General features: G+C 33.8%; 2 protein-coding genes across 2 annotated transcripts; one reads left to right on the top strand and one right to left on the bottom strand.

The window, feature by feature from the left end:
• LOC134244623 (putative ATP-dependent DNA helicase Q1) lies at positions 1–705 on the top strand. Its single transcript, XM_062726885.1, has one exon. It carries the CDS (start codon positions 1–3, stop codon positions 703–705), a length of 705 nt encoding a protein of 234 aa, XP_062582869.1.
• A 1314-nt stretch (positions 706–2019) lies between these two features.
• On the bottom strand, positions 2020–2820 carry LOC134244622 (uncharacterized). Its single transcript, XM_062726884.1, has one exon. It carries the CDS (start codon positions 2800–2802, stop codon positions 2020–2022), a length of 783 nt encoding a protein of 260 aa, XP_062582868.1. The 5' UTR covers positions 2803–2820.
• Between the last annotated feature and the right edge of the window lie 8944 nt (positions 2821–11764).

Here is an 11764-nt window from a genome sequence, read left to right as displayed (position 1 = left end):
ATGAATGAAGCGAATGGTAGTATAAAAGTGTTAATATGTACAAATGCAGCAGGGATGGGAGTGAATTTTCAAAACTTAAATAACATTGTTCATTATGGTCCACCCAGAGACCTTGACAATTTGGTGCAGCAGATGGGCCGTGCCGGCAGGGATGGATCCCCATCAAATGAACTGATTATCTACAAGGCAAATCAATTACAAAAGGTGGATGATGATGTGATTAAGCTTCTTAAAAGTACTAGTACCTGTAGGCGAAAAATTCTAAATGAAGCTCACATTAAGAAACACACAAGAGATTGTGATCACCTCTGTTGTGACATCTGTGAATTAATGTGCAAATGTCAAAGTGATGGTTGCCCGTCAAAGCATTCTGCAAAGGAAACATTTTTGAATTTGAGAGATGAAGATAATGAACTAGACATGAGAAGAGAAATAGGAGAAGAGAGAGCCATTGTTCAACAAAGACTTCAGTCATTGAAGGACAACATATTTGAAGGAACCAAATCTTTCATTCACAGTGACATTGTTTGTGGGTTTTCTGTTCAAGAAATCATAGCAAAGTTACTTTTTTTATTTACTGTAAATGATATACTAGATAAAACAAGTGTTGATTCTTTCTCATTAGCCAGCAAGATAATCCAAATAATTACAGAAATATTCAATGACAATGAAATGTATGCTTTAGAGGAGATTGACTCTGATTAATAAATATTAAAAAAAACAAAAACATAGGTAATCTGTTATTAGTTATTCATTGTCCTTTTTTATTTGGTTCATTCATGATCATTTTATTTATTTCTATACATTTTCAAAATATTTGGGATTCATTTCACATAGTCTAATTTATAGAGCTTAGATCATTTAATTCTTTGTTTTATTTTCATTTTTTAGCACAATCTGGCTGGATGAATTAAATTATACTATTAAGAAATTTATGTTATTTTGGAAACCTATTTTAAACACGGAAAATAATTGTTTTCCAGTGTAATGAAACTGGATAAAAATAATAATCCAGTGCTAAGTCTTTGTTGAGATACTGGTAATATTGCAAGACTCTGAAAACTCTTTTAATACAATGACATTTTTTTTCAATAAATAGTTAAGCTACGAAAGGTTAACTAAAATCATCGATACTCACAGGTAGAAATTATAATATATGATCAATTTCACAAATTTTCATTTAAATGTTGAAAGTAGATTTAGATACAGTTTGCTTTAGGTCTAACATAAAAAAAAAATGTTTTTAGGCCATTCAAAGTTTTTCCTATGTTGTCAGTCAAAGGATTTGATTTCAAATTTTTTTTCTTGTAGAAAGACCTTAACTTTAGCAAAATTAAGCTATTTAATGCTTAAAATATACCTAATACGACATATTGTAGACAAATCATTACAGAAAATGGCCAAATTCAAAGAAGTCAACCAGAATAATCGATTTTGGTTCTTTCGATTTTGTTTGTTTTTTCTGATATTGGGTGTCAAAAACCTAGGCGGCCATGCTAATCATAGAAATAACTTGGAATGGCATTACCTGACTGACCCATACTTTAGGAACAAACTTTATTTTTAAAGAAAATACTTCTATACTTTTTATGTCAATAAAACTTTAATACTAATAATAGGTACATATGAAGAAAGCCAAAATGCAACTTTCACTTTTGAAAATCTGCTGGTCATATCGTGTACCACTATGGCAAGCAAAAATATTAAAACATGGCAATGAAATAGCTTTCAAATACATGTATATATAAATTAAAAATGATCAGTATATTTGACCATTGATTTATATGATTGTGTATTTTTGTCAATTTTCTTTAAACAGTAATTCGTAGAATCCTATCTCTCTGTTTTCTTTCCAATTAACAGTAAACATATTTTTTCTCCTTCCTTCCCACCTTGATCATGTTAATTGATGAAAAAAAAGAATGAAGTTTGATTGATATTTTAATTATGAACATGACAAATCACACAAAAACACATCAAACTGTTACTGTTCATAACTTGCTCTTTCTTTTTGTTTTGTTATCCATTTGTGAAGTTGAACCACATTAACACGCGAAAAAATGTCCTGAAAACTTTAAAAGCACTGAATTCCCTCCCAGGAAGGTAACTGAAAATGTCATTAGCTTTAAGTTCCAAAATGATCAGTTGAAGATCTTTTTTCTTATCCACAGTAGGTCTGGATTGACCTGAGGTTTTCATGCCAAGCTGTTTCTGAACACTGGACTTTATTTCTTCCTGCATTTGCACACACGAGGCAATCTTCTTAGCACTTTCATAAGTTAGATTTGCACCCTGCTGTCTCATTTTCTTCTTTATAACATGTACGCATATTTCAACGAGATTGTCATTAGGGATATTTTTCCCAGTCCCTCCATGAATATTTGAGGAACAATTCCACTTGTACTCAAATGCCTCACGTGGTGATAGGAGAGAACACTCGTAGGCTAAGAGTCTCCAAAGCCACAGTTTATATTTGGAATGGTTAGCAATATCAGCACACATCATTTCAAACTTTGCATTTCTAAATATACGTGTTCCATCACCAAATTTGAAAGCATCCTCTGTGTCCATAAGTAATAATGCAAGTTTCATAAATGATGAACGCCACAGAGCTATGTGGTCTTGCTTTGATGTTGCTGATTCGGGAGTTTCCTCTTCTGTTTTATGAAACACCAAGTTGTGTTCATTTTGCAGATGTCTCTTGAAGTGACCTTTTGTGTTGTACTTTCGGTTACAGGTGCAAACATACTGCTTTGATTCATCTTGATACATTTCACTCATCAAAAGCTCCTTGTTGTCCATTTCTGCAGCTTGTGCTGTGACAGTTGGCAAACTATCCGCAAATTAAATTTTTACTGTGTTTTAGGTCACATACATGATATCTCTCCTTGCCAAACACAACAAAAATTACTATAACAGCACAACACATTTGACTGAGCCAAATATATTAGGATCCTGACCCCTCATCCTGAACATGACAAAAGTATCCAACAACTTCATTGTGGATAAGTATAATCTGAATTATGAATTATGGCTTTAATCTGACAATTACATGTAGGTATTATATGATGCAGATGTAAAAGTCATATCACATTTACAGATAGACAGATGCAGATAGAATGTGAACCCAAATCAGTCATCTTCTAAATACCTTCTTCAATGTAGACAAAAGTGTCCAAGATCTGGAAACAAAGCTCTTTTATCCAATCATACTGGTCTTATTTACTTTGAAGATGTAATAATTCTGGAAGAATGGTCCTTTTAGGTTTTTCATCAAGGCTCTTGATGTCCAACACCTCCATACAGGCTGTGAGGAGAAAGGCATCTAAACAGTCCCTGATGAATGTCATGTGAGACCTGTTGGAGTAATAAAGTGCCCCGCCACAGCATGATACGCCCGTCAAATATATTGTTCAATAATCATAAATTGGTTAAGGTGCAAGAAAATCGGATAACCTTGATTAACAGATTGACACAGATTTCAATGATCTAATTTCCATTTCTTATCATGTTTAAAATATTGTACATACATCTCTAAGAGACTTACAGTGAAGGAATTAATTATAACAAATAATACATCATATAATTCTAACCTGGCTGTGTTAGAACTTAACAAATATCCATCTGCAGCTTAAATTGTTTATTGCATATTTAATGGAATAATGGAAATGCTACAGTCTAATAAAAAAAAACAAAAATAAATTATTCTTTAGACTATAAAATTCTAAGTGAGGCATGGTGACTGCAATTTGTTGCAAATATATAAAAATTGAAATGTACCTCGGTAATTTTATTTCAATGAACACATGTATAATTAGTTATCATTATATTATACAATACTAATTTATTTTAATCATACATTAAACATCAATTTGTTTTAATTACATTACACCAATTGAAAGATCTTTATCTGGACTATAGTCATCAAGAACTCTTAATGAACACAAGCAACTATGAGGCCATTTCTTTTTGCCCAACTCCCAAGAGATTAAAGATAAAGATAACAGCTGCATTTTCAGAGATCTGCTCTACCACTTAATGCCTGACAATAAACTCATTAATTTCTCTCTATTTCTGCTATCAAAATTCTTCTTGACCAGTGCTTGATAATTATGCCCATGGGACAAATTGAATTCCTCCTCTCAAAACATTAACATTTGTTACAGATTGCTGTTAAAGTAAATGATGAAAAAAAAATAAGTTTTTACTTAATTTAACATCTTTTCATAAGGATTAGTTTTAATTATATTATACAATATTAAATTAGTTTTTATCATACACTGTACTTTAAAGCATCAATTTGTTTTAATTACATTACACCAATTGAAAGATCTTTTTCTGAACTAGCCATCAAGAACTCTTAATGAACACAAGCAACTATGAGGCCATTTCTTTTTGCCCAACTCCCAAGAGATTAAAGATAAAGATAACAGCTGCATTTTCAGAGATCTGCTCTACCACTTAGTGCCTGGCAATAAACTCATTAATTTCTCTCTATTTCTGCTATCAAAATTCTTCTTGACCAGTGCTTGATAATTATGCCCATGGGACAAACTGAATTCCTCTCAAAACATTAACATTTGTTACAGATTGCTGTAAAGCATATAATTAAAAAATAAGTTTTTACTTGATTTAACATTTTTAAACAAGGATACAACTATATTTTTGCATTTTTTAGGATTATGAAATTTAAAATTTTAAAGACTTAGTTTTAAAAAAATCACTTAAATGAAAGGTCACAGTGACCTTGAAATAGGCCGCGACACACCTTCTACCTAAGATGCATAAAATGGCCAAGTTTGATGACTCTGAGTCTAATAGTTTTCTAGTTATGGGCCGGAAAGGATTTTTCCATATTTGGCTATAACTTCTTAATTAAAGGTCAGAGCGACCTACTTTTTGTGCGCGACACACCTTCTACCCAAGACGCATCAGATGACAAAGTTTGATAATCCTAGGCCTAATAGTATTCAAGTTATGAGCCGGAAACGAAAAAGCTAACAGACGGACGGACACGAAGCCTATAACATAATACGTCCCGTCTGAAGACGGGCGTATAAAAATGTGATTCTGAGTATCATTTTAGTAATCATCTTTGAGCTATATTTAATTCATATAGAACATGTAGGTAACTCTGTCTACAGATCTGTGTATTAAAGTGTAGAAATATTTTAATAAACCTCTGATGATCCATCCAAATTTTTCAGGCCACTGACCTACAGTTGTGAAGCATATACTACTCTCCCAGAACTCCCAATAAACTACTTACTATAATACTAGAAAACTGACCAGTCAGCAAGGGCCCCGCCATGGGGTAGAATTAAAAGGGTGCAGCTTACGGAATGATTAAAAAATGTACGAAGAATAAGCAACAGCAACTGTATTCTTAAAATTTCAAGATAATTCCTGAATATTCAAAAACCTGAAAATAATATCCTTGTATTTACATTAGACAGTGAAGAACAACTTAGCATTGAATGTATTAAACAATTATGAAGCTTGTGTTATATAGAATGCCAGCCTTCAATGAATGCAAATATCATGAAGGCTTGACCTTAACTTCAAACAAACAGCAGTTGCAGACAAAGGTTTTCATTAATCTTAAAGATAAAGAAAAGCCTATTAAATTTTCTGCAGCAGGCTAGATAATTGATCCCAAAGGATTAATTGTACCTCTCTCATCATTTTCTTCTAAAGTTACAATATTTAAAGAATTTTTTCAGTATTAATGATAGAATGGGGTTTTTATAAAACTACATTAAAAATTAATTAACATTAAGTGAAAAAAGTAAATAAAAAAATCTTCTTTTAATCTATTTCTTGTTTTTAGAATTCAATGAGATCATAACTATTAAACAAAAATAAATTATAAAAATTTATATCTAAATCCACATTTCACAGTGTTCATAGCATTCCAAATTGACTTAACTTCAAAACAAACTTCATTTGCAGACAGAGGTGGTAATTCATCTCAATGTGACAGATAAAGATAATGCTCTGGATTTTCTTCAGGAGGAAAGCTAATTAATCCCAAGGGACTCATAGCCAGCTTTCATTTTACAATGGGAACATCTTCAGCAGTTATCTCTCTTTACCAATGCATTCTAAAGTTAAGGAATCTACCCCACCACCCCAGCTCCAAACCAGGGGACATAAAGAACCAAACTTAGCATCAAAATATGTATTTCTGCCTACTGAACTACCATACCAAATTTGTACTTGATTGGGCAACCATAAAAAAAGTTGCCTATTCATTCTTATGCATAGTTAAGGAATCTACCCCACCACCCCAGCTCCAAACCAGAAGACATTGAGAACCAAACTTAGCATCAAAATATGTATTTCTGCCTACTGAACTACCATACCAAATTTGTACTTGATTGGGCAACCATAAAAAAAGTTGCCTATTCATTCTTATGCATAGTTAAGGAATCTACCCCACCACCCCAGCTCCAAACCAGAAGACATTGAGATTCAAACTTAGCATCAAAATATGTATTTCTGCCTACTGAACTACCATACCAAATTTGAACTTGATTGGGCAACCACAAAAAAAGTTATTAGAAAAAAACAGAAAATTTGTGGACGGAAGACAGACAGACGGACAGACGGACAGACAGAGTGATTACTATAGGGCACCCGCAAATCCTTGCGGGGCCCTAATAAAAGAGATTTACCTAAAATTCTCAGTGACACCATCTGGCCCACTAACGTCTTGTCTCTGCAGGACATTGCGCAATTGAAACAAAGTCCCTTGATCTGCAGCTGATGAAGGCTTGTAGAATTGCTGATAAATGGTCTGAATATAGAATTTTAGAGATCCTTAACATTTGTTAATTATGTTAAATACTAATATATCAATTTGCAAATAATGTCGAAAATGTAAATAACAAAATTTAAATTCAAATTACTATTAAATTAAACTCTGGCTTATATTACTAAATTCATTTTTTTTTAATTTTGGCTTTTACGGTGATTTGGTAGTTATTAATAGTTGTGAAATCCAAATTAAAAGAGAAATAACTGCATAATAAAATTAGTAAAAATACAATCAACTGCATGCTTAATTAGTAAAAATGTAATCAAATGCATGATTAAATTTATAGAAATATAATCAACATTTCATATGAAAAGGGGGGGGGGGGGGAGAATGAAAGAATAAAAGGACCTTCACCAATGTCTGAAAAACATTGCTGTAACAAAACTACTAAAACTTACTAAAATAAAGCATCCAATATGAAATTCAATATAGAAAATGCAAACATCAATAACATCTTGAACAGGGAATAATTGTTTTACTGGATACCAAGAGTAAATTCATGATCCGATGGAGACCCTCTGGCCTATGAACAATTCCTGTAAGGCGACTAAAATCACTTTCATTGTTTATCATAGCCAGCTGGCTAGAGTATGCCCGTTCATTGGTGAGGACATCCCCACCAAATACAATTTTCTCTACAATATCTTCACCAGAATGTGGGACATAATGTTTATGCACATGTTCAAGAATTGAAATCATGTCATCAGACTTATTTTCACTTTTATCGAGTAGGTCTACAATGTTATACACTGATTTTTCAGACAGCTCTTTCAAATACGGATGGTCAATATATTTGGGGACACATTGTGCAAATGGCTGCAGACAGTCAATGTTCTTAGTAACAACTAATGCAATATGATAGATCATATTGATGTGGAAACTTTCACACTCTTCCCTGCTAGGTAAAAACTCACTATTAGGTACCTTCAAAATATCTGCTTTAGGCTTATCACTAGGTAAATCATCTGCCAACACTCTTCTTTGAACTGCCACATTAAGAAACCAATGGAGGCTTTTCCTCTGTTTATCTTTAGTCATGTTTGTTGGTGATATAGTGTGGTCTAAGTTGTCTCCAATGATTTCAAACCTTGGTATAGTGGGTGACATCTGATCAGCATTTCTTGTTATAAAGTGTTTCAAAATCATGCTACTTCTATCATGCTTGGCAATTACATTGACCAGTTCTTCTAACTGAAAATGCTTCAGTGGTCTTGATGGTAAACTTAAGACTCTATACTGCCAAGTTTGGTGTTCAAAGTCAGTGATTTCACCTCTGTGGTTGGATTACGTAATACATGTACCTGCGCTGACTCGGGTAAAGTGTTTTGGCTGTAGACATCGATAAACATTTGGCTGTAGACATCGATAAACATTTTCTTTCTCATCTCATAATCATTGCTTGATATTGTCAAGCAAGAATGCTCAGATGGGCTCGTAAAGGAATGATTTGTTTGGGATGTTTTAAAGGTATTGACCAAATCAAAATACTGAATATCAGATGTACCTGATTCTGTTTTTTCTGCCGGCTCTGGTTCATACTCCAAAATGGATTTTTCTGCACTCTTGCTTAATGATATGCAATGCTTCAAAACAGTCTGATCAATCTGTTTCTGGAAAATATCATTTAGCTTCTCTTTATATATTAGGACAAGTTTTCCTCTCTTAATTGAGACTGACTGTGACCCAATGGACAATCCCATTTCCGAAAGAGTTTGAATAGTCTGAAATTAGAGAGAGACTTATTTTCAAGGGAAAATTTCATATTCAATTCACTTGAAATATCATTTTTATTTAAATCAACTTCCATTACATATAGATGCTTGGTGTAGTATTTCTCTAAATTGCATGACTTTTAATGTATTTTTAATCGGGTAAAAAAAAAACTCACCTGTTGCACCTCCATGATCTAGAATCTGCCCAGTGATGTGATGTAGTTGTGACATGTGCTTATTTCTGTTCCAAAGCAAAACTGATGCAGCAACAGATAATCGGCAATCATTTTTCTTCTTAGTAACTGTTTGAAGTACATCATACAGCATTGGTGCTTTCTCTTTCAGCTCTTCACATACACTCTTAAACTTAAAGTGAACTTCATCGTTACTACGCAAAACTGAGGGGTGTGATATTTTGCATAAATCTTGGCATTGAGTGTTCAGTACAGACAGCATCAACTTAATCATTTCTGTCTGAAGAACCTCTATTTTGTAAATTTTTTTGGAGATGATCTCTGCTTTATTGCCTCTTACCAGGGATTTTAATACTCCCACCCAAGGACTGTCTTTAATAAAGCGTGTCCTTACTTTTGAATCATTTTTTCCTCGCACCTACAAAAAATAATAAAATTAACTGTTGCAATTTTTTCGTTTCCCATGTTTACGTTAAATCTTACTGCTAATCTAAACCTGAATCTCCAGTCAGATGCTCTACCGAGCTATCTGGCCAATGGACATGGAACCTGTCTGCCACAAGTTACAAAAATTAAAAAGATATATGTACAATATCAAGATGCACATTGTGTGATAAATTTGCCTTAAAACTGTATATACATATGTTTCTTGGGAATATTTTATTCTTTATTTATAAGACCAAATCATCAGTTGAAAAATTTAAAAATGCTTACATTGAAGGGAAATATTTTTATTTCCTATTTGTACAAAAATAGAATATGTACCTTTACTTTGCTTGGTGTCAGCTGATCGTCTGCTATTCTTTTCCTTACTGTTTTTTTAATATTTTGCTGTGCATCTCGAAAGACTTTCTTATTTTTGCGTTGTGTTGGAGTCCTTAAGATGACACGTTTTGTTAACTTCCTTGGAGTTTGGATGGAACTAGAGGCACCGCTAAAATTGACCGAGGGGACTTTCTTTGCTGGAGACAATAAAACATTCCGACTTGGTCTAAGTTCATTGATAATGTCACATTTTTCTCTTTTAAGTGCTGATAATTTGTTTTCTAATTCATATTCAATCTTGCATAGCTTATTCAGTTTGTTAAAACACCTGTAGCAAGTGTATTGGGGCGATGAATGCGTTCGCTGTTCGGGTACAAAACCCAATACCTCATTTAACTGTTTCTTCACAAAAAACGTGTCACTGTAAATATTTCTTCTGTTCTTTTTCGGTAATTTTTCCAAACACAAAATACAATCATCCATGCTTGTGCGCCATATTTGTTTACGTCTTATGTAAGCAGCAATTTGATTGGTGCTTCTCAATGAGAGAAGCAAGCCCACAGATTTCGAATGAAATAAGTCAGGGGTTCCAACGGCAACGTGTTGACTCAGGACCCCTGACGTTGTGAGGATGAAGAAAGGGACACCGAGACTGATGTATAAGACTGATACGTGTCATAAATTTCTAAAAATTGTAAACAGTCGGACGAACACTTTGGTACTCCATAAGCTCTTCTGGCCTCTAACCAGTAAAGCTATAAACAAACCCGCAGGTAATTTTGCGTTTAACTAAATATATAATAATCGAATAATTTAAGTACAATCGAATCATATCTTTCCTAACAAATACTAGCTAAGTCGTTCTTAAACTTAAACAAGCGATCTCGTTGGGTCCATGTTCCTTTGACCTTGAAATTGTTCGCCCAGGGTCTACTCGCCCTAATACTTGTTCGCACAGGATCCGTTTGCCGTAATGTAATGTAGGATAAAATCTAATGAATTCCTCTTTCTTAATTTTTCGCACATTCAAAGGAAGTGTCTATCGGCACGATGGTCGTGCCGATAAATTTCGTTATCCGCACGACGGTCGTGCTAATTACAGTTCTTATCCGCACGACACAAGAGAGACAACTCATACATTAATTATATGAACGCTGTCGGTGGGGAGATTATATATGTACAACGAACGTATACTTTTTACCTCCAACCAACGAACATATGCTTTTCACGGAAAAAATCACCCCAACCAACGAACCAAGTCAAACGAACGTATATTTTTATTTTTTCTTCGTCGTGTCTAAATGATTTGACATATATTTTTAAATATTATTCATCTTTTGTATTATTTAATTCTTCATCTTTTGTATTATTTAATTCTTGGGTATTTTTCTAAGGTTAGGTTGATTGGAGGAAGAATTATATATATTATATCCTGTACACAAACATTTTTTTTTCATTATAATATAGTCGCCCGCGTGGCGTATTGGTTAGAGCGTCTGCTCTAGAGTCGCGAAGTAAGGAGTTAATCCTTACGTCGCGGGTTCGAATCCCACTGTGGGACGTAGAGACTGGTCCTTTGGATGAGACCGTATAAACCGAGGTCCCGTGTCGCAGTAGGTGCTGACACGAAAAAGATCCCTCCCCGCTCAATGGTCCTGAGTGCCGAGTATAGGACAACATTTACAGCTCTCCACCGGCAAATGGTGGCGTCTCCATATGAGTGAAAAATTCTCGAGAGGGACGTTAAACAATATACAATCAATCATTATAATAAATTTTCTTTTACTTACGGTCTTAGTCTTTCCCCATTTTGATTCTCTCTCTCTCTCCCCCCTATTTCTTCCGAATACTTCACATAAAAATCAAATTATGGGTAAAATATGTCGAAAATAAAAGTTGTTCTGCCTCTGTGTAGAGAGTTTACCAACAAACAATGAGGGCGGATCAATCTTTATTATGTTCCCCAAACGAAGTTGGGGAACATACTGTTTTTACTCTGTTTCTTATTATCAAGGTCTTCCATCTTCAGCGTAAGAACTTGTTATTCTTAGGTTTCTTTTTCACTTTTATTATTATTAAGGTCTTCGTCTTCAGCGGAAGACCTTCTTGTTATTTTTAAGTTTCTTTTTCACTTTTTTTCTTCCATATTTTTAAGGTATCCCGTCTTCAGCGGAAGACCTTCTTGTTATTCTAAGGTTTCTATTTCCTTTTATTATTAAGGTCTTTCGTCTTCAGCTGTATAATTCGTTCATGTGTACTTGAACTGTTTTTCG

The sequence above is a fragment of the Saccostrea cucullata genome, unplaced genomic scaffold (genome assembly GCF_032062105.1).
Source record: "Saccostrea cucullata isolate Sc308-1 unplaced genomic scaffold, CSIRO_AGI_Scuc_v1 ctg2471, whole genome shotgun sequence".
In the NCBI taxonomy this organism is placed as follows: Eukaryota; Metazoa; Mollusca; class Bivalvia; order Ostreida; family Ostreidae; genus Saccostrea; species Saccostrea cuccullata.
This window is presented reverse-complemented; position numbering and strand designations above follow the sequence as displayed.